The sequence below is a fragment of the Heptranchias perlo genome, chromosome 36 (genome assembly GCF_035084215.1).
Source record: "Heptranchias perlo isolate sHepPer1 chromosome 36, sHepPer1.hap1, whole genome shotgun sequence".
Classification (NCBI taxonomy): Eukaryota; Metazoa; Chordata; class Chondrichthyes; order Hexanchiformes; family Hexanchidae; genus Heptranchias; species Heptranchias perlo.
Window position 1 is genome coordinate 18604298 of NC_090360.1, and position 26475 is coordinate 18630772.

General features: G+C 45.4%; 2 protein-coding genes across 4 annotated transcripts in view; one reads left to right on the forward strand and one right to left on the reverse strand.

The window, feature by feature from the left end:
• LOC137304168 (L-threonine ammonia-lyase) overlaps positions 1-3934 on the reverse strand; it is a 38549-nt gene extending 34615 nt beyond the window's left edge. The window contains exons 1-2 of one of the 3 annotated variants that reach the window (XM_067972673.1): positions 3422-3660; positions 515-541 (exon numbers count right to left, since the gene is read on the reverse strand). In XM_067972673.1, the coding sequence (XP_067828774.1) occupies positions 515-541; positions 3422-3576 (182 nt within the window). In that variant the 5' untranslated portion in view covers positions 3577-3660. The other 2 variants (XM_067972675.1, XM_067972674.1) reach the window with 2 other exon arrangements.
• A 6043-nt stretch (positions 3935-9977) lies between these two features.
• On the forward strand, positions 9978-17552 carry LOC137304170 (placenta-specific protein 9-like). The gene is made up of 4 exons (XM_067972676.1): positions 9978-10190; positions 12662-12741; positions 14025-14142; positions 15340-17552. The coding sequence occupies exons 1-4, from the start codon at positions 10133-10135 to the stop codon at positions 15357-15359; spliced, it is 276 nt and encodes a 91-aa protein (XP_067828777.1). The 5' UTR covers positions 9978-10132; the 3' UTR covers positions 15360-17552.
• Positions 17553-26475: the final 8923 nt, after the last annotated feature.

Here is a 26475-nt window from a genome sequence, read left to right on the forward strand (position 1 = left end):
TGCTAGCAGTAAATCCCTGTTTGAACCTCAGTCATGCAGACAGGAAGATTCCAGGTTTAATCCCTGGTCACCTCTCCACCTCCCTTCCCTCCTTTAAGACCCTCCTCTTTTTAGTCACCCATCCTAATATCTCCTTGTTTGGCTCAGTGTCAATTTTTGTCTGATTGCGCTCCTATGAAGCATCTTGGGACTTTTTCTACATTAAAGGCACTATATAAATGCAAGTTGTCATTGATCTATGTTGTGTGTGTGTGTGTGTGTGTGTGTGCGCGCGCGCACCCAAACATCGGGTATAGTTGGGTTTGGTTGTGATGTCTCCATCGTTGAATAACCTGTTAAAACAGTACTCAAATATTAATGGCCACCTAGACCAGGTACTTCCAGGAGAGGAGGCAGAAAATTGTGGAGGGGGGGATGGGGGAGATACACTAAGTAGAAGAAAACTGCCAACCTTGTCACTTGACCTTTAATGTGCTTGAATAAAATAAGCAGATTAATCTCTCTAAGAACCTACTTGTCTCCACATACGAGCTCAACAAAGCTGGAAATAAACAAAGCCAATTAGGAGCAGTTGAACACAGGATAGAAGAACGTACCAAATAACGAAAGACACATTTGACACTATTCACAAAATAGAAGGAGCTTAAGAGCTAACCTGATCTCTCATGTACGAATGAGTTATCCTCTCACCATCCAGCTCCATGTACATCACTAGTAAGCAAGCAATGGACAGTTGGTGGGAGATGCTGAGTAGAAGATATTGATATTGAGGGTCAGTAGTGTGCCTTTGGCTAAGTGGTAGTATTCCACCTCTTAGGCAGAAGGTGAAGGGTTGGAGCCCCACTTCACACAGCCCTGGTGAGTGGAGACTAGAATATGGTCTCTAAATACTAGGTTGACATCCAGCGAGGTACTCACAACCGGACAGAGTGACCCCAGGCTCAGCGGTAGTATTCCCACATCTGAGACAGAAGGTGAAGGTTTCAGGCCCCACTCCAGACAGCCCCGGTGAGCAGAGACTAGATCACCGGCTCCCACATGAAGAACAGGCCCTTGGCCAAAGTCCTGGAGGGCTGCCAGCACCCATGGAAAGAGTACCGCAGGCACCAATCAGTGCTGGGGAGAAATGACATGAGCAAGTCCTTCTACAATCAGGGAGAAGCATTTCATAGCAGAGAAGAATTAACAATCAACATCACTAAAACGGATTATCTGATCATTATCACATTGCTGTTTGTGGGATCTTGCTGTGCACAAATTGGATTCTGCATTTCCTAAATTACAACAGTGACTACACTTCAAAAGTACTTCATTGGCTGTAATGCACTTTGGGACATCCTGAGGTCATGTAAGGCACAATATAAGTCTTTCTTTCTATTAGAAATTTTTATTAATTATCAAAACATAGAACCAGAGGGGAGATGAGGAGAACTTTTTTTACGCAGCGAGTTGTTATGATCTGGAATGCACTGCCTGAAAGGGTGATGGAAGCAGATTTAATAGTAACTTTCAAAAGGGAATTGGATAAATACTTGAAAAGGGAAAATTTGCAGAGCTATGGGGAAAGAGCAGGGGAGTGGGACTAATTGGATAGCTCATTCAAAGAGCCGTCACAGACACGATGGGCCGAATGGCCCTTCCTGTGCTGTAAGATTCTATAGAAATCAGTTATTTGTTAAGTTATTCAAAACAGGGCCCCTCCTCCCCTGCACCCTATCCCCTCTTCCTGCTCCCACCAAAGAAACAGCACTGGGTGAAAAGTATTTTACTGCAGTGCCATTTCAGACAGTTGTTTGGTCTTGGGGTATGTGGGTCTGGTTACTTCACAGGCTTGGAATGATATTATGATTTTGATATTATAATCCTATCAGTACAAAACAGAAGCAAAAACTGCAGATGGAAATCTGAAATAAAAACAGAATGTGCTGGTAACACTCAGCAGGTCAGACAGCATCTGTGGAGAGAGAAAAAACAGAGTTAACGTTTCTGGTCAATGGCCTTTCATCAGAACCTGCCAGTACAAATCATGCCATGAGAAGCTCCCATTACAAAGCTGTCCTTATCATACTTTACTATTACAAAGGTCTCTGGCCCTGAACTCTTGTGGGATTCTTCCAATCTCCTTCGTAACTTGGACGGGAGATCGGCGGGATCCACGGAGAAATTCCACAAATGGCCCTTTTCTCCATGCTCTCCGCCCATCTCCTGCCTCAGAATCCCAGCTAAAATTCTATCACAAAATTCCAGTTATGATAAACACAATCTGCTGGAAATTCGCAGCAAGTCAACCGTTGTATGTAAATAGAAAAGACAGGTTAAAGTTTCACATGTAAACCCTTCATCAGAACCAAAAACTAAGAGGTAAGGAAAGATTTTAGTAATGTAGAGGAAAAAGGAGAGGGGGAAGAAATGACAGACACTCCAATCATACGAGAGAATCAATGGGTCGAATGACCTGGAAGTTGCTTAATAGAAAATTGTTGGATTGATATAAAAGATAATTTCAATGAAGCAATGAATAGACATTGAAAGAACAGCAGAAGATACAAATAGGTAAGAGGGTGAAAAGACAATAGAGAGACCGACACAAAGAGAAAGGTGAGAAATTGGAGAAAGAGAAAACTTCAAATGCAGGAGGTCTGAACTGAAAACCAACATTTTTGGTTTATTTTCATTTTCTTGTCATAACAACCCTGCCAGAATTACCTCACTATTATAGTCCTTCTTATCATTGCAATTCTTTTGTTACTACGTATCCTTCATTACTACAAACTTTTGCAACCTCTCAATTGGCCACAAACACTTGCACGCTCCTCCAAGAGGTCCCGCTAGTCTGTAAGGACCGGCCAAGCCTGACTCAAAACTATTGATGGTCAGAAGGAATGTGTTGGTTTCCATGAGGTGATTTTGAAAGCTGCATAGAATTACATAGACATTACAACAAAGCAACAGGCCGTTCAGCCCAATCAATGTGTTGGTGCTTATCTTCCACATGAGCAGTAGTCCTAATCCCATGTGCCCATCCTGTTCCCATATCCCTTTATTCCCTTTTCCTTTAACCACCAATCTAATTTATAAGTTAACATGGTACCTGCTTCAAAATTTGATAAATTTTTGTTAGGTAGGGGTATTAAGAGTTACAGAACCAAGGCGGGTAGATGGAGTTAAGATACAGATCAGCCATGATCTAATTTAATGGCGGAATAGGCTCGAGGGGCTGAGTGGCCTACTCCTGTTCCTATGTTCCTAATCACTATCTCTGGTAGTGCATTCCACAGCCTCACAACCCTTTGTGTAAGAAAGTTCTCCGGCTCTCTGTCCTAGATCTCTTTCACTTAATCTTATATCTATGTCCCCTTGTTCTGGACCCTTCAACCTCTAGAATTCCTGTCAAATCATTTCAAACGTTCAGAATAATTACCTAATTAAAAGGCCAACGGTAAAAATAAAGAGGCGAAGCAGAACTCCAACAATACCATAGTGTAGAGGAGAAAGAGGAGGAGGAGGAGGAGGAGGAGAAGGAGGTCCAGAGACAGATCCAATCTGGCACACGCCATGAACTTTTGGCCGTAACATGGTGCTGCTCCCTACAAACCACAAGTTCTGAGGGGCAGAGAAGGACTTTGAAAGGCAGGCTATTCCTAAAAACAACAAGTTCAACCCAACCTTTTCCAAAAGGGATCATAATCCTCGTCTTCTGAAGAGGTCTTCTTGGGAGGTTTGTTGCTCATGGACTTCGAAAACAGAAACTGGGCAGCAAGATTCATGTTTTCCTAGGAGATGTAGACACCAGCAATATCACAGCAAAAAACCCCGACTTTAGAATATCCTTGTTCTCTTAAAGCAGTTTATAAAAAAAACCAAAGAGTTGCACTTGAATCGAATTCAGAGTTTAACACCGTCAACTTGTACTGAGAGGAACCGTTTTCCTCGTTCACTCAGCAACTACTGAGCATAAGACTGCTGCTGCCGCTATTTAAAGAGATTATTTCACCTGCCAAGCTGTCCCTGTCAATTTGGGAACTGCTAAGTTTAGTTACTACTGACATCCTTACTGAGCGGCACTATTAAAGCTTTAGAGATTTACCATCTCTCTACGGGAAGAGACGGATCCAATCTGGCACATGCCATGAACTTTTGGCCGTAACATGGCCATAACATCTCTGTTTATATCTGCACTCTGCTTATCCCAACAGCAGAGTTCTATAGAATCAACTTAAATGTTTGATATTTTTAAAATTCTGATAATTGGGATTTCCCAGTGACTTAGTGGATAAAGCCTACAACCTTGGACAAGGTAGTGGGTGAGAGTGGAAGGAGCTAGAAAAGGGGCAAGACCACAGTGTTTTGGGGGAAAGGGGCTACAATTGTCCACAGTGTCAGAGGAGAAGGGGCTTGAATTGTCCACAGTGTCAGAGGGGAATGGGTTACAATTGTCCTCAGTGTTTGGGGGAAAGTGGTTACAATTGTCCTCAGATCTCCACGGAGATCAGAAGACTTTGTCAACACCAACATTTTAATTTTAATTCATTCTCAGGATGTGGGCATCGCTGGAAAGGCCACATTTATTGCCCATTCCTAGTTGCCCTGAGAAGATGGTGATGGGAGTTCTTCTAACTGAGTGGCTTGTTAAGCCACTCCAGAGGCCAATTAAGAGTCAATCACATTGGCGTGGAACTGGAGTCATATACAGGCCAGACTGGGTAAGGACGACAGGTTTCCTTCCCTAAAGCGCACCAGTTGGGTTTTTATGACAACCCGACAGCTTGATGGTCATCTTCTAGATTTCTTTTAAAACTCAAATTCAAATATACTGCCATGGTGGGATTATGAACTCACGGTCTCTGAATTATTAGTCCAAACATCTAAGGATTACTAGTCCAGTAACATAACCACTGTACTACCGTCTTCCTGAATCACCAAGTGTTGCTAATGAATTGCCTATTGTTTAGTGTTTGAATGAAGCCACTTCCCATCTCGCATATTAATTGCCATTTGTCTGTCTGCAGAATCACAACTCAGAGTGGACAAAAAGTGAAATACTGCAGATTCAGGAAATCTGAAACAAAAACAGGAAACGCTGGAAATGGTCAGCATCAGTGGAAAGAGCAAAAGTCAACGTTTCAGATATAGACCCCTCCTCAGCTTGGGGGACTCTCTCAGCATGGGGGACTCTCTTAGCATGGGGGACTCTCACAGCATGGGGGACTCTCTCAGCATGGGGGACTCTCACAGCATGGGGGACTCTCACAGCATGGGGGACTCTCACAGCATGGGGGACTCTCACAGCATGGGGGACTCTCACAGCATGGGGGACTCTCACAGCATGGGGGACTCTCAGCATGGGGGTCTCTCAGCATGGAGGACTGTCCTGAAAAGCAAACGCCTTTTAGTCAACTTCTGCTCAGGGCATATTTTAAAAGAGTTTTGGATCTTTTCTGCACGGAAATGAACAAAGAATCAGGAACAACGAGGAACCTTGAATCCCATTTTTACACAACATTCCTTTTGAAAGGAGTTATATCAATCTCTAGCCTTGCTGTAAGAATGCTGCAGACTCAGGGCCTTTTCTTCTGTTATCACATGGCAAGTTAAATCACCTATTTGCGGCTACCTTAACCCACTACGCTCATCATTTTAAAGACGTGAATCGTGTCCTCTTCCATTTTCTTTTCTACTAGGAAAAATATTTCAGCTCAATAATTGGTCTTCATAGTTCAACAACGACGACAACAACTTGCATTTATATAGCGCCTTTAACGCAGTAAAACGTCCCATGGCCCTTGGAGCTCAGAACCTCAGGTACAAAGATCCTTGTTAACCTTCTCCAGTCACTCTTCAATGCATCAGTGAGAAGGTACGATGTCCAAAATTGCATACAACTTTCTACATATCTCACAAATGCGTTCTGCAAGGTGAAAATAGCATGTTCTGATTTATAATCAAGTTGAGCTTTATTAGTTCTGGTTGATAACAGAAAGAAAAAGAGAAAGACTTACCTTTATACAGCGCCTTTCACAACCTCAGGACGTCCCAAAGCGCTTTACAGCCAATGAAGTACTTTTTGAAGTGTAGTCACTGTTGTAATGTAACAAACATGGCAGCCAATTTGCGCACAGCAAGGTCCCACAAATAGCAATGGGATAATGTCCAAATAATTTGTTTTTAGTGGTGTTGGTTGAGAGATAAATATTGGCTAGGACACCAGGGAGAACTCCCCTAATCTTCTTCAAAATAGTGTCATGGTATCTTTTACATCCACCTGAGAGGGCAGACGGGGCATCGTTTTACCCTCTCATCCAAAAGACAGCACCTCCGACAATGCAGCACTCCCTCAGTTCTATATTGAAGTGTCAGCCTGGATTTTGAAAACAAGTCTTGAGTGGGACTTGAACCCACAACCTTTTGACTCAAACGCAAGAGTGCTACCAACTGAGCCACAGCTGACACAATGGTTGATAAAATCACACCCCAATCTTTTTTTCCTTCTGCACCTTTGCTGCTAGACACGCAATTCATTGTGGAGAGTATCGGACGATTCCTTTTTCCAAGGCCACATTTCACAAACCTCTGTAGAAGCTCATCAGTATCTCCAGCCTTTACATGCAATAGGGGACAGGGGACCTCACCTGTGCGTCTGAGAAACTGGTTGATGATAAAGTGGCAGCACTCAGTCAATTCAACAGGAGATATGCCCTTCTCATAGGGTGCTCCAAGGTGCAGTTTCTCAGGAATCTGTCCCTCAACCAACATCAATAAATCATTATCTTGTTGCTGTTTGTGGGACCTTGCTGTGCACAAATTGGCTTGTTGGAGTGAGGGTGAAAATCCCCACGTATTTCAAGTGTGCCCTCGCTAAGGATCTAAAAAAGTGAAAATAACTTGTTTTAGACTTAGAGTCAAATACGCTTCAGATGAATCCCAATAGATGATTAGTCTTGTTGCTCACAACTTCATGATGCCTGAATACTTTTAAGCAAAATGTTGCTGGGAGGAACCTCACCCACTGTCCTCACTTGTTGGGTAATCACCGACAGTAGACCTTAAAATCAGTACAGCCTATAACACTGTTAAATGGGCAATTCTTAATTGTTATCATCTCACACTAGAAGCTTATAAGCATAATGCAGTCCACAGTTGGCAGACTCAAGTTGTAATGCTGGCTGCAGCAGACTAAAGTCAGCCATAAAGGAGTTATGCTTTTATCTATCATTAAAAACATTGAAAAGTAAGTTTATAAAGTGCCCAGGAGACTTTTGTGTGTTCAGGAGTGAGGTTGAACAGGACGGCCATATACAGTCGCCTCTGTGTCGCAACACACTTTGCATTGCCATTGTGCATCCACCCCTCCCTTCACCTCACCATTGGCAACCAAGCCTTCAGTAGTCTAGGCCCCACACTCTGAAATTACCTCCCTAAACACCTCCACCTCCCTCTCTTCCTTTAAGATCCTCCTTGAAATCCATCTCTTTAGCCAAATTCTTTGGTCACCCCTCCTAATAGCTCCTTCCTTGGCTTGGTGTCCATTTTTGATTACGCTTCTGTGAAGCGCTTGGGATGTTTTTCTATGTTAAGACGCTATATAAATGAAAGGGGGCCATTGTTACTGTATCATTGCATCTTACAATTCTGTTGCAATTCCTTAGACCATTAACTTAATTGTGTGCAACCATGAGCTAAATTGATCAGGTAGATCCTGGGTGCGATGACTTAGTTGTCTTGAGGAAGGGAAAATAAAGGCACGATGGGACTCCCTTAAGGGTTAGATTTCTTCATTAGTGCAACAGTCCCACTGCCCAGCAGCTCAATAGCCATTGACTTCCCCATTGCATTCAGTCATTGGTATCTGCACTTGGCCTTGGAAGTTTCAGTCACAATCCCAAACAGATATTTATCCAGCTCTGTTTTACAGGTATTAATACCTCCTCTAATGGTAAGTCCACTCCGCAGATCCACGACTCAGTGAAGGGGAAAGTCTTTCTAATTTCAAGTCTGTTCTGTACTTCCAGCTTGCATTAGGCAGATCTCCTTCATATAGTTGATGAGAAAACTCTGAGCCTTGAGCTATCAACAGCTAGAAGGCTGGAAACAAAAAAAACAAATATGGCAGATGCCGGAAATCTGAAGCAAAACCAGAAAATGCTGAAAACGCTCAGCACGTCAGTCAGCACCTGTGGAGAGAAGAGAAAAGTTAACATTTCAGGTGTGGACCCTTCATGAGAACATTATTTGGAGGCTGGATTTGAGAACATGCACTAAAATATCCATGGTTTAGAGCCTGCCAGGGTTTCAATTGCAAAGAAGCAATCTTAGCCCCCTCCAACTGAGGGACCACTGTTCAATGGGGTATGGTGGGTGTTATAAACTGGATAGCCAGGTGGCGAAGGATCGAATACTAGAGCCTAGTCTTTAGTTGCTTCCAAGTCTTTATTCACAGAGCTCCACATTACTCCCAACCCACACCCTAGATCAGCTCTCTTATAAATGGATACGAGAGTTCCCAATTGATTCGCACCATCTGAATACAATTAACACTAATTGATATAAATCACATGGATACAATTAACAGTGGGCTTTCCGCGACCGGTGGGCACCGCAGGGACTGGAGTGCATCCTGGACCGATATAATAAAATTTTATTTGACACTTATTTTGGGGTTTTTGGTTTTTCTGCACATGAACATACCCTAACCAGCGCCCCCCCTTCTTATAAAAGGGGGGCCTAAAACACAAAGAAGGAAAAAAAGAAAAAAAAAAGATTTTAAAAAATTAACAGTGGGCGTCCATGCTATGGTGAAGAGGATGCTGGCAATACATTCACACAATTTATGGTGAGCTGTGGTGCTCCTCTTGCCACTCCAGAACAGGTCCTGGTGAGGTCTCAAGTCCGTACTTGTCAGTTGTCTAATGACATACTTTGGGGGAAAGTAAGTGCGGTCTCTTTGGGATCAAGTTAGTTCCATGCTTAACAATGGAAGAACAGGACCAAGTCGATCCTCCTTGGCAGACATGCTAACGCAACGCCTCAGCCAGGCAGGTCTGGGCACTGTCTGGCTCATTAACTAGCTTAGGGGAGTAGATCTGTCATTGCGGCGGTGGGGCCGGGGTGGAGGATGCAATTGTTCCCAACTGGCTCCAGATAGCCCTGCAACAAGTGGTGGGAAACTCACGCGTGCTCTGTAACTCCAGCAGCATCCTTGCACATCACCAAGGTCCCTAAACCTTGCTGCTGCCAATCCGTGACTAAGATCTCTGAGTCTAGGTAAGTGGGGTATGCCCCTATGGGAGAGAGTGGGCATTCCATAGTAGGCAAACAGACGGGGGTCATTTTAACCCTTAGCGCTTGGGCGGTAAACTGGAGGAGCGATTACCCATCTGATTTTAACTTCAATTAATGAAAATCCGGCAGGTTCTATAAGGGGCGAGCGTTCCACTGGGATAGTTTAGAAGACAGCCAATGAAGTACTTTTTGATGTGTAGTCACTGTTGTAATGTAGGAAACGCGGCAGCCAATTTGTGCACAGCAAGGTCCCACAAACAGCAATGCGATAAATGACCAGCTTTTAGTGATGTTGGCTGAGTGATAAATATTGGCTAGGACACTGAGGAGAACTCCCCTGCTCATCTTCGAAATAGCACCATGGTTTAACGTCCCATCCGAAAGACAGCACCTCCGACAGTGCAGCACTCCCTCAGTACTGCTCTGGAGGGTCAGCCTAGATTATGTGCTGGAGTGGGTTTCCCTCCCAAGCAATGAAAATAAAAAATGACCCCCCCACCCCAAGAAATTTTACCCACGTGGATTCCTTAGCCAAACACTTTAGTGGCCAAAAAATAAAATTTCGAGTCTCACTTGAGCTATTAGCAATAGTTTCCAGCTACGTTACAATCATAATAAAAACAGTGAGAAGTGAATAAGCCACAGACCACTCCTAGAGAAGGAGTGGTTAATGACTAACACCGCCACAGCCAGCAATTCAAACGGAAGGGCGCAGTTTGAAGCTGGAATCTGGAGGGTGTCCAGCACTGTTTTTCCTCTCTCTCCCTGCCAGGTCCATCGTGTAGGGCTTGGATTCTGGAGACAAGAAGAGGGGGAAATTGAAAGACCCAGGAATCGACGTTTATCCCACAATATGCAGGTTGTGTGGGGCTTGGCTGGGATCCTGCTGCTCTTGGGACTGACCCTGGCCGGTAGGTGATGGTCACTGTAGTCACTTTGCGGATGATGCGGGTCTTTAAGTGTTTCTCGCAGTTTGCGATTTATTTACTTAAACTAGCCGCGTGTTGAGGTAAACATTACTTTTGCAAAGCTTTTCACAGTCTTTTCTCTTTTTGCTGAAATTACTTGATTTTTTTTTGTTGGATTAAATCTTTGGGTGTAATGAGAAAGGGGGGAATAGAAACATTTTTAAAAATAGAAACATAATTAATTTACAACGAAGAGAGGAAGAGATGAAAATGCAAAGTGCTGGGAATTATAAGGAGAGAGACAAGCAGCAGGAAGTTCAAAACATTGAAAGAGAAATGTGTTTGGTTGAAAGAATTTATGTTCAATAAAGAAAATCTAAAGAAAAAAAAGAAAATAACAGAAAGAAAATAGATTTTTTTGTAAAGTAGAGTGGGAGATAAATCACCAGAGCGAATCCCTGTCTGGAGGGTCCAATGTCTCTCCCATTGACCCTAGGTACTAAACAGTGCCCCAGGGATGACCATGGGAGACAATGGCCTCAGTTCCTCAATCTGCCCCAGGAATGACCATGGGAGACAATGGCCCCAGTTCCTCAATCCGCCCCAGGAATGACCATGGGAGACAATGGCCCCAGTTCCTCAATCCGCCCCAGGAATGACCATGGGAGACAATGGCCCCAGTTCCTCAATCCGCCCCAGGAATGACCATGGGAGACAATGGCCCCAGTTCCTCAATCCGCCCCAGGAATGACCATGGGAGACAATGGCCCCAGTTCTTCAATGTGCATCAGGACAGATTAATAGGAGACAGCAATCAAGACTCTGAACATGTCTCAGAACTGACAGACGAGAAACAGCAGATCCTAGACCCCCAGTTGGTCCAGGATTGACCGAGGGCAACCCCAGTTTCCAAATCCTGGACCCTTATTATATTCCACATTAATTACAATGTGGTCCCTGTTGCACCACCTTAATTACATTTCCCCCTCATTATAATTTGTTTTTTGTTACACTACATGCCCATTACAACACCCTCATTAATATTGGATTACATTATAACCATCATTGCAACTAGTTCCTTATTATAACATGCTTCTATTATTTTGCCCTTATTACATTCCATCATTATAACGTTCCCCCATTTGTAACATGTTCCCCAGTGCAAAGTGGTTCTGATTACACTGCTCTTGTTACACTATAATGCCATTATTATATAACTTAATTTTTATGATAACAGAGTCTGAATGCGTGCAGAAGATTATGACTCTTGCTAGTTCTGTCATTTGTATTTTGACTATTCAAAATACAAACTGGAGCTGGAAGAGAAACAACTGTGTGATCCGCATTAACTCGTAGCCTCCTCTTATCTCAGCTGTAGTTCTTACGGCCGGTCTAGCTGAGACCTTGTTTACAGTGGTGAAGAGAGCCCTCTGGCGTTAAGACCAGTGTATGGCACTGAACCTGGGACCTCATTACTGGCTTGAACAAAGGTCATCACTCAAAAGGGTAGTTCTATGTCAGACCATCTTAATCTTGATATTAATATACATATTTTCTAAAAGCTTATGAATTTAGATTTAAAAGACAAATTAGGCATCATTGTTCTGCCTGGCAGGGATCCAAGCTGGGATTTCCCTGGTTCAGTAATATCACACAGTGAATTTACCCACTGAGAATGAGTATCATATCCCAGCATGTGTTACATGGGGATTGGAGAGTGAAGGACAACATGCAGACATTTTCATTTACACAAGGTTTCACCAAGCATTCAGTATTGCTCAGTTGAGTATCAGTCGTGGCTCACTTGGTAGCACTCTTCCCTCTCAGTTAGCAGGTTGTAGATTCAAGTCCCACTCTAGACATTTAAGCATAAAATTCAGGCTGATACTCCAATGTAGTACTGAGGGAGTGCTGCATTGTTGGGGGTGCTGTCTTTAGGATGGGATGTTAAACCAAGGCCTCAGGTGGACGTAAAAGATCCCATGCTGCTATTTTGAAGAAGAGCAGGGGAGTTCTCCCCGTGTCCTGGCCAACATTTATCCCTCAACCAACACCACTTTAAAAAAAACAATTATCTGGTCATTATCACGTTGCTGTTTGTGGGACCTTGCTGTGTGCAAATTGGCTGCCGCGTTTCCTACATTACAACAGTGCCTACACTTAGCGATTTGGGACGTCCTGAGGTCATGAAAGGCGCTGTATAAATGCAGGTCTTTCTTTTTTCTCTGTGAAGAGATGGGGCAGTTTATTAAGATACAGATCAATGATACAGTGGCAGCTCTCTGAATGCAACACCAGAGCAAGGCCCTAATGAAATTAAAACAATTCACTTTCACATATGGTAACCATTTTTTAGTTACATCTGCTACCAGTAAACATTCATTGACTACCTGTACTGCTGGAAAGGGGCAGAACGAGCGAGTCAGAGAGAGAGGATGAACTTATTGATTCACTGATGACACTGGTTATTCCAGGAGCGGAGCCTCAGAGGAATGGCACAGACTGGTGTGAACATGACAAGGCACTCCACAAGCGGTTGGATGTTGTAGAAAAGGTAACAGAGACCATTCCCTGTTGGGTGTAGCAACACTGGATTAGAAAATGCATAACATAATCTATAATGGTTGATTTCCGCCTTCGGAAAAGCAAAAAGACATGTCTCAATCTCCAATAAAAAGATCCTGAAATAAAAGCATAACATGTTGGAAATGCACAGTAGGTCGCTCAGCATCTTAAAGAGGAGACAGGCTAACACTTCAGTTGGGACTGTTAGCTGTGATTCAATGGTAGCGCTCCTGCCCCTGGGTCAGGAGGTTATGAGTTCAAGTCCCGCTCTAGAGACTCGAGCACAAAATCTCAGCTGACACTTTAGTTCAGTACTGAAGGAGTGCCGCACTGTCAGAGGTGCAGTCTTTCAAGATGAGACATTAAGCTGAGGCCCCATCTGCCCTCTCAGATGGACATAAAACATCCCATGGCACTGATTTGAAGAAGAGCAGGGGAGTTTTTCCTGGGTTTAATCAACATCACTAAAAACAGATTATCTAGCTGTTTGTGGGACCTTGCTGTGCACAAATTGGCTGTAAAGCATTTTAGTACGACCTGAGGTTGTGAAAGTTGCTATATAAATGCAAGTCTTTCTCTCCATATTCTTAGTTTGAAATGAAGATGCATCTGACATTAAAAAACACTGTTCATTTATGTCGAAGACTTACAAGTGACAATAAAGAGAATGTTCTCCTTTGATGCATTGCACCTTTAACTGACTAAAGCCCAGTTGTCCCATAAATCAGTATCAATCCACTGTAGCTTCTTGAGGTGAACATTTCTCTGCTTTGTTGTTTACAGCCTATCTGTAATGTCTACCACATTACATAATGTCTACTTCCCATTCGCAGAATTAAACACATAATCCAGGCTGACACTCAAGTGCAGTACTGGGGGAGTGCTGCACTGTCAGTGGTGCCATCTTTCGGATGAAATATTAAACCAAGGCCTCATCTGCCCTCTCAGGTGGTGCAAAATATCCCATGGTGCTATTCAAAGAAGAACAGGGGAGTTCTCCCGGTGTCCTGGCCAATATTTATCCCTCAATCAACGTCACTAAAACAGATTACCTGGTCATTGTCACATTGCTGTTTGTGGGAGCTTGCTGTGTACAAATTGGCTGCCGCATTTCCTACATTACAACGGTGGCTACACTTCAAAATTACTTCATTGGCTATAAAGTGCTTTGGGACATCCTGAGATCATGCAAGGCACTATATAACTGCAAGTTTTACTAGCCAGCGCTAGATGAGTTGTGATTGATTTTTGCTTTTTTTTTTCCTCTCTCAGAATATAGAACAAACGGTCAATTACCTCGAGGCTGAAGTGTCAGTCCTGCTCAGTCTCATCGAGGCTTCAAACTCTCCACTTCAGCTAGGAGCTCCGACCGTGGACATTTTTGAAAGTGGTGCGTGCAGTTTGTGGAGTGACTTTTTTTTTCCCCTTTTGTCATCAGTTAATTTTGCGCTCATCGGGATGAGGGTGGTTGGGCTGGGAGATGGACCACATTCGCATTTCAGGCACCAAGGGTCAGCATGAAAGCACTGACAGGTCAGGTGCTGCACTGGTTCGATGGCGAGTCAAGCTTAATCTACTCTGCCCTGACAAATTTGCCCCCCTGCCCCAAATTTCAGAAGAGCACCCCCAAGTATACCAGTGTCACACTTTTCCATTTCACTCACCGGTCATACATTTGTCCCTTAATTGATGCCAAGTTTGGGTCTGGTTTGCATCCTGGGACCATGCCCACTGGAGGCCGGTTGAGATCCCAATTTGTATTTATACATTTGGTAAATCTCAACCGGCCCCTAGTGGGCATGGTCCAGGGCGCAAACCAAACCCTAATTTGGTGCCAAGCAAGGAGTCAGAATACTCGGAAGAGAAGCTTGGCGGGGCGGGGGGAGGGGAGAATTGGAGGGGGAGGGAAAACCTTTACAAGAATCAAAAGTCTTCCCTTTGTTTTAAAGGTTCGCTGAGGGTTTGGTTGGGAAAGGCATTACCTGGTCTGGTACCACAAGGGTCCAAATTCCATCCCCAGTTTGTGCTCAGTTAGCTGGCCACTACTGGACTAAAAGAACTCCTGCTGGAAAGTGTGTGCTTGTATGTGTGCGCGCACGCAGGTATATGTGGGTGTGCACATGAGTATGTATGTGTGCGTGTTGGTTTGCACAGGTATATGTGGGTGTGCGCAGGTATATGTGGGTGTGCACATGAGTATGTATGTGTGCGTGTTGGTTTGCACAGGTATATGTGGGTGTGCGCAGGTATATGTGGGTGTGCACATGAGTATGTATGTGTGCGTGTTGGTTTGCACAGGTATATGTGGGTGTGCGCAGGTATATGTGTGTGCATGTGGGTGTGTGCGGGGGTGTGCATGTGCGTATGTTTGTGCGCGCAAGTGTGCATATGTGTGTGGATGTGGGTTAAGGACAGGATCAGGCTCGGCTGTGTGGTCCTCATGTACCTCACTGTGTTCACATTTGGGTGAGGTACTAGTGGGCAGTTGTACCCCAATCTGAGTCAGCACCTTGAAGATAGGAGGGGAGAAAATTGGAAAACAAGTCATTGCGTTGATTGAACTCCGTCTAACTTCCATTATCTTCAGGTCCAACAGGTGTGTGTTGAACGTCGCAGTGCCCATCTGAAAGATGTTCACAGAACGACACCTACATCAAGAAACGTACCAGGAAAAGAGTTTAAAAATGTGTCTGTCATCAATTGCAACAGTTATTTCCTATATTAATGGATGTTCTGTCCTGTTTCTCACGTGGGGTTATATAGAGCAACTGCTGCTTGTTCATCGAACAGGGGCATCTGTTACCAGGGTAACAGGGGGCCTCCAAGACTTGCAGCCCTAACCTGGGCCTAAGTTAAGGCATGGCAGTTTTCCTTGTCTAATATGATTTACTCTCATCTTTTGAAAACCACTTTTGTATCCTAGAAGTTTCTTAAAGACAAATATAAGATGAGTTGTAGCAGCACTACACCAATTGCATGCTGGATTGTGCTGCTGGTACCCCATCCCTAGTGGACTCGGCCTAGATGTAACTCGGCCTCTCCATGTGGACAATTTCAGAGGACTTCATTTTACTTTCTGCATCTGAGGAAAAAATTGGGATCTTATGTAGGAATAATGGCGGCAAAAGAAAAAATCAGTGTCCAGAAGAATGACTGAACAGTAGGGTTGCCAACTCTCCAGGATTATCCTGGAGTCTCCAGGAATTAAAGATTAATTGCCAGGATGCTGCCCGGGAGAAAAAAAATCATTGGCCCCCTATGAATGTGGTTTTTTTTGTTCATTTTCTTTGAACACTTTCGTTTATTAGTTCATAAAAATATTGAAGATGGGGGGAGAAAAGGCTGTTTGACTGCGCAGGATGGTTGGGGGTGAGAGGTCATGTGATGATACCTCCAGGAATATGTCCAATCAGAGTTGGCAACCCAACTGAACGGGCTCCCCCAACGGCCTCGTGGGTAAATGTGTCACCTTTTGTAGCTACAAAAGCCCAGGATTGGCCCAGGGTTAACCAATATTTGTTGCGGCATCAGTTCCGGTGCTAGAGAGGGTAAGTGAAACCCGGACTCCGGACACAAGCTTCTGATCGCTTGTGTTGTGCTTAGGCGAGGACCACGTCAGGGTCAGCTGTGATGCCTTCCATGGACTGATAGCCCACAAACAAGCGAGGGGTAAGTTTAACTTTTGGCGATAGTGTAAAACGAGCGAAATCGGATTGGCCGTCCGTTCTACACTTAACTTACACTATCACCAAAGGTTAAAATCACCCCCTCTGTGCCTCGGTTCACCACATGAAGAACGATTACTTGGATGTGGGAGCAGAGGGCAGCTGGGATCCGTGGAATCATGTCCCAGCAAGAACCAGTGCCATCAGGAAAGAAGGGGAGAAAATCATCTGTATTGGTATAGAAACATAGAAAATAGGAGCAGGAGTAGGCAGAGCCTGCTCCGCCATTCAATATGATCATGGCTGATCCTCTATCTCAATACCATATTCCCGCTCTCTCCCCATACCCCTTGATGCCTTTTGTGTCTAGAAATCTATCCAGCTCCTTCTTAAATATATTTAGTGACTTGGCCTCCACAGCCTTCTGTGGTAGAGAATTCCACAGGTTCACCACCCTCTGAGTGAAGAAATTTCTCCTCATCTCAGTCCTAAATGTCCGACCCCATATCCTGAGACTGTGACCCCTCGTTCTGGACCCCCCCCAGCCAGAGGAAACATCCTCCCTGCATCCAGTCTGTCTAGCCCTGTCAGAATTTTATACGTTTCAATGAGATCCCCTCTCATTCTTCTAAACTCAAGTGAATACAGGCCGAGTCGACCCAATCTCTCCTCATACAACAGTCCTGCCATCCCAGGAATCAGTCTGGTGAACCTTCGCTGCACTCCCTCTATGGCATGTATATCCTTTCTTAGGTAAGGAGACCAAGGCCTTTCCCCCTGTGAGGTTCCCTTCTCTCTAATGTCCAGACCCACAGCAATGTGGTTGATTCTTAATTGCCCTCTGAAATGGCCTAGCAAGCCACTCAGTTGTAAAATCTCGCTACGAAAAGTCATAATAAGAATAAAACCGGACGGACCACCCGGCATCGGACCACTAGGCACCGGACACGACAACGGCAAAACACCAAGCCCAGTCGACCCTGCAAGGTCCTCCTTACTAACATCTGGGGACTTGTGCCAAAATTGGGAGAGCTGTCCCACAGACCAGTCAAGCAACAGCCTGACACAGCCATACTCACAGAATCATATCTTTCAGCCAACGTCCCAGACTCTTCCATCACCATCCCTGGGTATGTCCTGTCCCACCGGCAGGACAGACCCACCAGAGGTGGCGGTACAGTGATATACAGTCAGGAGGGAGTGGCCCTGGGAGTCCTCAACATTGACTCTGGACCCCATGAAATCTCATGGCATCAGGTCAAACATGGGCAAGGAAACCTCCTGCTGATTACCACCTACTGTCCTCCCTCAGTGATGAATCAGTCCTCCTCCATGTTGAACACCACTTGGAGGAAGCACTGAGGGTAGCAAGGGCACAGAATGTACTCTGGGTGGGGGACTTCAATGTCCATCACCAAGAGTGGCTCGGTAGCACCACTACTGACCGAGCTGGCCGAGTCCTGAAGGACATAGCTGCTAGACTGGGCCTGCGGCAGGTGGTGAGCGAACCAACACGAGGGAAAAACTTACTTAACCTCGTCCTCACCAATCTACCTGTCGCAAATGCATCTGTCCATGACAGTATTGGTAGGAGTGACCACCGCACAGTCCTCGTGGAGATGAAATCCCGTCTTCGCACTGAGGACACCATCCAACGTGTTGTGTGGCACTACCACCGTGCTAAATGGGATAGATTCAGAACAGATCTAGCAGCTCAAAACTGGGCATCCATGAGGCGCTGTGGGCCATCAGCAGCAGCAGAATTGTATTCCAGCACAATCTGTAACCTCATGGCCCGGCATATTCCTCACTCTACCATTACCAACAAGCCAGGGGATCAACCCTGGTTCAATGAGGAGTGTAGAAGAGCATGCCAGGAGCAGCACCAGGCGTACCTAAAAATGAGGTGCCAACCTGGTGAAGCTACAACTCAGGACTACATGCATGCTAAACAGCGGAAGCAACATGCTATAGACAGAGCTAAGCGATTCCACAACCAACGGATCAGATCAAAGCTCTGCAGTCCTGCCACATCCAGTCGTGAAGGGTGGTGGACAATTAAACAACTAACGGGAGGAGGAGGCTCTGCAAACATCCCCATTCTCAATGATGGCGGAGTCCAGCACGTGAGTGCAAAAGACAAGGCTGAAGCGTTTGCAACCATCTTCAGCCAGAAGTGCCGAGTGGATAATCCATCTCAGCCTCCTCCCGATATCCCCACCATCACGGAAGCCAGTCTTCGGCCAATTCGATTCACTCCACGTGATATCAAGAAACGGCTGAGTGCACTGGATACAGCAAAGGCTATGGGCCCCGACAACATCCCAGCTGTAGTGCTGAAGACTTGTGCTCCAGAACTAGCTGCGCCTCTAGCCAAGCTGTTCCAGTACAGCTACAACACTGGCATCCACCCGACAATGTGGAAAATTGCCCAGGTATGTCCTGTCCACAAAAAGCAGGACAAATCCAATCCGGCCAATTACCGCCCCATCAGTCTACTCTCAATCATCAGCAAAGTGATGGAAGGTGTCGTCGACAGTGCTATCAAGCGGCATTTACTCACCAATAACCTGCTCACCGATGCTCAGTTTGGGTTCCGCCAGGACCACTCTGCTCCAGACCTCATTACAGCCTTGGTCCAAACATGGACAAAAGAGCTGAATTCCAGAGGTGAGGTGAGAGTGACTGCCCTTGACATCAAGGCAGCATTTGACCGAGTGTGGCACCAAGGAGCCCTAGTAAAATTGAAGTCAATGGGAATCAGGGGGAAAACTCTCCAGTGGCTGGAGTCATACCTAGCACAAAGGAAGATGGTAGTGGTTGTTGGAGGCCAAGCATCTCAGCCCCAGGGCATTGCTGCAGGAGTTCCTCAGGGCAGTGTCCTAGGCCCAACCATCTTCAGCTGCTTCATCAATGACCTTCCCTCCATCATAAGGTCAGAAATGGGGATGTTCGCTGATGACTGCACAGTGTTCAGTTCCATTCGCAACCCCTCAGATAATGAAGCAGTCCGTGCCCGCATGCAGCAAGACCTGGACAACATCCAGGCTTGGGCTGATAAGTGGCAAGTAACATTCGCGCCAGATAAGTGCCAGGCAATGACCATCTCCAACAAGAGAGAGTCTAACCACCTCCCCTTGACATTCAACGGCATTACCATCGCCGAATCCCCCACCATCAACATCCTGGGGGTCACCATTGACCAGAAACTTAACTGGACCAGCCATATAAATACTGTGGCTACGAGAGCAGGTCAGAGGCTGGGTATTCTGCGGCGAGTGACTCACCTCCTGACTCCCCAAAGCCTTTCCACCATCTACAAGGCACAAGTCAGGAGTGTGATGGAATACTCTCCACTTGCCTGGATGAGTGCAGCTCCAACAACACTCAAGAAGCTCGACACCATCCAAGATAAAGCAGCCCGCTTGATTGGCACCCCATCCACCACCCTAAACATTCACTCCCTTCACCACCGGCGCACTGTGGCTGCAGTGTGCACCATCCACAGGATGCACTGCAGCAACTCGCCAAGGCTTCTTCGACAGCACCTCCCAAACCCGCGACCTCTACCACCTAGAAGGACAAGGGCAGCAGGCGCATGGGAACAACACCACCTGCACGTTCCCCTCCAAGTCACACACCATCCCGACTTGGAAATATATCGCCGTTCCTTCATTGTCGCTGGATCAAAATCCTGGAACTCCCTTCCTAACAGCACTGTGGGAGAACCGTCACCACACGGACTGCAGCGGTTCAAGAAGGCGGCTCACCACCACCTTCTCAAGGGCAATTAGGGATGGGCAATAAATGCCGGCCTTGCCAGCGACGCCCACATCCCGTGAACGAATAAAAAAAAACTTGCCTTGCTTCACAAAGTAGTGCACAGGAAGTTAAAATGGCCAATTTCAATCTCTGAAGTCCTTTGCCATGAGACCCAGGATACTGAAAACTCTGGGAACTTAAGTAGAACACTCAACAAGCCCGTGGAATTGAAAAAATATATAAATGCCCAGGCCTAACAAACCTGATTAATCAGCATCGAAATATTTTTGCCAAGATAACTTGAGTATGTTTTTTTGTTACACTTGACTGCCAGTTGACTCAGAAAACATTTAGGGATCTTAAGGGAGTCTTTCAAAATTATTCCGCTGCATTACAACAACAACTTGCATTTATATAGCACCTTTGACATATTGAAACGTCCCAAGGTGCTTCACAGGAGTGTAATCAGACAGAGCCACAGAAGGAGATATTAGAACAGGTAACCAAAAGCTTAGTCAAAGAGACAGGTTTTAAGGTGCGTCTTAAAGGAGAGAGAGGAGGAGAAGCAGAGAGCTTTGGAGAGGGAATTCCTGAGCTTAGGGTTAAGGGAGCTATTAAACTATGTATGAATGTAATTCCCCCAATGACCACGAAAGCAGTAGAACAAGTTGCATTAAACGATACAGACCAGAAGGGGCCAGGCTCGACTCTCAGTCTCTGCTGAATTACCCAACCTTGGCCTGGCCCGCAGATAATTAGGGACGAGGGAGGCCATTCTGCCCATCTTACTTCATCCACCCCGATAAACCCAAAGTCTCTCCCATTGCAGAATCCAATTTGTTTTTAAAAAATGATTGCAGGGTTTTCGATCCTGCCCCGATCCTGGAGTCCGTTCCGTGAATCGATTCCCCTTTGAAGAAAATCTCAGCATCAGTCCTTGATTTGCTATTTTCTTCTCTGCAGCTCAGCAATGTCTCAAAGTGCTTCACACAATGAGTCACCTTTATCCAGAGGCTTCGTTGTGCAAAGTGGCTCGAAGAGTTGGAATGCGAAGAAAGTAGGCTACAAATTAGTGCTTGCAATGGCAGCTCCTTCACACATTCGTACGAGTTTTGTCGGTCCGTCATTTTAAGGGAGGCTTTAACTCGTCACTGAATGTCGTACAGATACAGTGAGCGTCCGGTCCCTAATATCACCAACAGTGATTTCTACCCTAGTGAATCAAAAGGTTTTGGAAGAATTTCTATGAAGCCCCCATATCCGCCTGTACACTTACGTATCACCTGAACGTGTACACCAATCACAGGCTGAGACTCAACCTCACTGCATTGATAAAATGAAAAGAAGATGCAAATAGGAAATAACCAGAAAGTACAGCAAGGAACGTCAGCATTTCATTGAATCATACAGCGTAGAAGGAGGCCATTCGGCCCATTATGCCAGTGCTGGCTCTTTGAAAGAGCTAGCCAATTAGTCCCACCACCCCCCCCCCCCCCTTGCTCTTTCCCCGTAGCCCTGCAATTTTTTTCTTTTCAAGTATTTATCCAATTCCCTTTTGAAAGTTACTATTGAATCTGCTTCCACCGCCCTTTCAGGCAGTGCATTTGTAAAGAGAAAAAACAGGAGAACGTTTCGGAACTAGTACAGGGGGAACTAAAAACTCCACTGGGTGTCCGGCATGTCTGATAAAGGCCTGGTGGGATGTGGGCTGGAAAAATAACCATTTTATTGGTGCCAAGATTCCTACAGATGTTTAAATTGTGAGTATAACTCTAGTCTGCTTCTTCACATTTTGATCGCGTTTAGTACTGCATGTTTCTTCCAATTTGCTGATTAATAAAAAAAAAACTGCTGAATTACCAGCCTCTTTTGTGGTGTCGGAAGGTGGAAGTAACCAAAAGCACTTGCGGGAGCGGCTTACCGTGAGGGCTATTCCATCGCCGGCCGCATTGGGCGCGGGACAGTATCGCAAAGGGTCGCTGGACGGGAGATCGCACCTTCACTGCGCCAGATGTTCCATTAATTTAAGTATCAGGGTCTGTGGCCCCACAATTTCCCAACCGCTGCTCCCTGCCCCCTAACCCTGGAGTCAGGCCCTAAATAATTCACCCCACTTCTCCTCCCCCTTCCTCTCCTGAAGGCACTGGCTCGTGCTGGGGAACAGCTCCTCATGCATCAGCAACCCTTCACCTCACCCAAATACCCATTCTTCATATCTGAGCCCAGACACTGAATTGTGGTGGCTATTCAACTGTGGATGGCATCATAGTCAAATACGTCCTGTCCACATGCGACGTCCAGCAACGACACTGACGTCAATTGGAGTGCCGTTACCGCATGGACTGTATCACGTCAACGAGTGCCCTTCCCGTGTAATTAGGGGAGTTCTCTATCACAAGTTAACTGGAGGGGAGATTCAAGAGGCATGGTGTGTTTCACACTGTCTTCTCACCTCTTTTATACTGGAGCATGTTCAGGTTGGATTCTGGAAGACTGTAAGCTTGCTCCCAGTATTCATAGTACAGGTGTTAGCCATGGCTCAGCAGTAGCACACCCACCTTCTGAGTCAGAAGGTTGCAGGTTCAAAGACCCACTCTAGGGACTTGAGTATTTAATCTAAGCTGACACTTCAACAACAAAACTTGCATTTATCTAGTGCCTTTAACATAGTAAAACGACCCAAGCCACTTCACAGGATTGTAATCAAACAAAAATTGACACTGAGGCAGAAAATGGAGATATTTAGGACAGGTGACCAAAAGCTTGATCAGAGGTAGGTTTTAAGGAGGGGAGAGGTAGGTTTTAAGGAGGGGTGCGGTACTGAGGGAGTGCAGCACATTCAGGTGAGATGCTAAACTGAGGCCCTGTCTGCTCTCTCAGGGGGATGTGAAAGATCCCACAGGATTATGCAAAGAAGTAGCAGGAGAGTTCTTCCTGGTGTCCTGGCCAATATTTATCCTTCAACCAACATAATTAAAACAGATTATCTGGTCATTATCTCATTGCTGTTTATGGGATCTTGCTGTGTGCAAATTGGCTGCCATATTTCCCACATTACAACAGTGACTTCACTTCAAAAGTACTTCATTGGCTCCGAGGTGGTGAAATGCAAATTATTTTCTTTAGTAAATCCAGCTCCCCTGTCCCAGAAGTTGAATCCTAGACCCAGTTATTTTTGTCTACGATCCTTCCACCAGACTAAGGGAGCTGGATTTAGTTGTGTAAACATAGAGATCCAGCAAATGGAGGCCTGTCTCCCAGAATCCAACCTAAATAGCTCCAGTATAAAGACGGCTTAAGGGATCTGGCTTTGGATGCAGCCCAGCCTGGTGAGATGAAAGTCTCCTTTGTCTGCTGGCTGTAAGCGTCTTAAATGATACAGGCATGAAAAGTCTGGGCCTAATTCCTTTTGCAGTTAAACTCACAGCACAAAACTTTGAAAAATTTTAAAAATATAACGCCAGTTGCTACGTTAAGAAAAGGGGTGAGGGAATGAGATTCAAATATTACTTTCAAATTAGCTCACGCGGTCGGGATAAGAAGGAATCTGACACAACATCGAAAATAAAACTATGCGTGCAGATCCCAGCACTTCACGGGAACCAGCTGTTGCCTCATCCTTGCCAAATTCATCACATTCCAATGTAAGAGATAGGGAACAGCTGCAAAGTATTTCCACGTCTAGAATGACAAGTTTCTAAGGGGGAGATCAGTGGTAACAGGGTACGTCCCTCCACCAGATAAGAGGGAGATTATTACCTTCCATTCAAACAGCAGAAGGAAGAAATCATTGTTTTCTTTTTAATTTGTTCTCGAGATATGGGTGATGCTGGCAAGGCTACGTTTGCCCGTCCCTAGCTGCAGTAGCAAGAGAGGGCATTTAGGGTGAAATTCATCTTGGACATTTTTTTTTATTCGTTCATGGGATGTGGGTGTCGCTGGCCAGCATTTATTGCCCATCCCTAATTGCCCTTGAGAAGGTGGTGGTGAGCCGCCTTCTTGAACCGCTGCAGTCCGTGTGGTGACGGTTCTCCCACAGTGCTGTTAGGAAGGGAGTTCCAGGATTTTGACCCAGCGACGATGAAGGAACAGCGATATATTTCCAAGTCGAGATGGTGTGTGACTTGGAGGGGAACATGCAGGTGGTGTTGTTCCCATGTGCCTACTGCCCTTGTCCTTCTAGGTGGTAGAGGTCGTGGGTTTGGGACATGCTGAGAAGAAGCCTTGGCGAGTTGCTGCAGTGCATCCTGTGGATTGTACACACTGCAGCCACGGTGCGCCGGTGGTGAAGGGAGTGAATGTTTAGGGTGGTGGATGGGGTGCCAATCAAGCGGGCTGCTTTGTCCTGGATGGTGTCGAACTTCTTGAGTGTTGTTGGAGCTGCACTCATCCAGGCAAGTGGAGAGTATTCCATCACACTCCTGACTTGTGCCTTGTAGATGGTGGAAAGGCTTTGGGGAGTCAGGAGGTGAGTCACTCGCCGCAGAATACCCAGCTTCTGACCTGCTCTTGTAGCCACAGTATTATGTGTCTGGTCCAGTTAAGTTTCTGGTCAATGGTGACCCCCAGGATGTTGATTGTGGGGGATTCGGCGATGGTAATGTCGTCGAATGTCAAAGGGAGGTGGTTAGACTCTCTCTCGTTGGAGATGGTCATTGCCTGGCACTTGTCTGGCACGTATGTTACTTGCCACTTATCAGCCCAAGCCTGGATGTTGTCCAGGTCTTGCTGCATGCGGGCTCGGACTGTTTCATTATCTGAGGGGTTGCGAATGGAACTGAACACTGTGCAATCATCAGCGAACATCCCCATTTCTGACCTTATGATGGAGGGAAGGTCATTGATGAAGCAGCTGAAGATGGTTGGGCCTAGAACACTACAGTAATGTAAAATGGGCGATAGCGATGCGGCAGCTCATTTTACACTCAGTCCGAATTCCTTTTCCATCGACTTCAATAGAAAAGAGAATTGGGGCAGGTGTAAAACGGGCTGTCGATTCACTATCACTCATTTTACACCACCGTCCAAGACCAATTTCAGCCCATTGAGTCACGTTTAGGTCAAACCAGGTCGGGGTGTCAGGTTCCCCTCCCTGAGGGACATTAGTGAACCAGATGGGTTTTACAAGAATCTGACAGCTTTCGCGGTCATTTTTCTGAGAACAGCCCATAAATTACCAGATTTATTCATTTCAACGTCACAGCCTACCATGGTGATATTTGAATTCACAGCGTAGGGAGAGGTTAGAAAAAGGCTGTTAGAACATGGAATGCCTTACCAGAAAGTGATGGAAGCAGAATCCATAAAAACTTTTAAAAGGGAAGGGGATAAATATTTGAAAAAGAAAAAATGAAAAGAGTATGCCGAAAGGGCAGGACAATGGGACCAAGTGGATAGCACCTTTCAGAGAGCTGGCACAGGCACAATGGGCTGAATGGCCTCCTTCTGTGCTGTAAAATTCTATGGATTCCTCTCATATTTACAGGAATTTGCAGGAAACATTACTGCATGCAAGAATTAATGAGTTCAGAACTTGTGTCTGAAAATGTTAGCAATTGCTGTTTTGTCCTTTCAGTATTTTTTTCAAATGAACCCAATGTCTCCAATCCTAAATGGAAAAAAATATCAGGAACTGGTTGACAATACATGTCTCCATTATCTTCAGGACCACAGCAAGACTTAAAATTTGGGATATTCTGGCTAAAATGTGGTAGAGGCGCAAATGGATCTAGGGGTACAGATTCACAAACCATTAAAAGTAGCAACACAGGTTAACAAGGCCATAAAAATTGCAAACAAAGCACTGGCGTGCCTTTCTAGAGGAATACAATTGAAAAGCAGAGAAGTTATATTAAACTTGTATAGAACATTGGTGAGACGACACTAAGAGTACTGTGCACAGTTCTGTGGTCTCCATATTACAAAGAGGATATAGAGGCACTAGATACGGTGCAAAAAAGATTTACAAGGATGATACCAGAACTGAGAGGATATACTTATCAGGAAAGGCTCTACAGGCTGGAGCTCTTTTCTCTAGAAGAGAGAAGGCTGAGGGGTGACCTAATAGAGGGCTTTAAAATTATGAAAGGGTTTGATAGGGTGGACGTAGAGAAAATGTTTCCAGTTGTGAGGGAATCCAAAACTAGGGATCATAAATATAAGATCGTCACTAATAAATCCAGTAAGGAATTCAGGAGAAACTTCTTTGCCCAGAGAGTGGCTACAATATGGAACTTGCTATCACAAGGGGTAGTTGAGGCAAATAGCATAGCTGCTTTAAGGGGAGGCTAGATAAG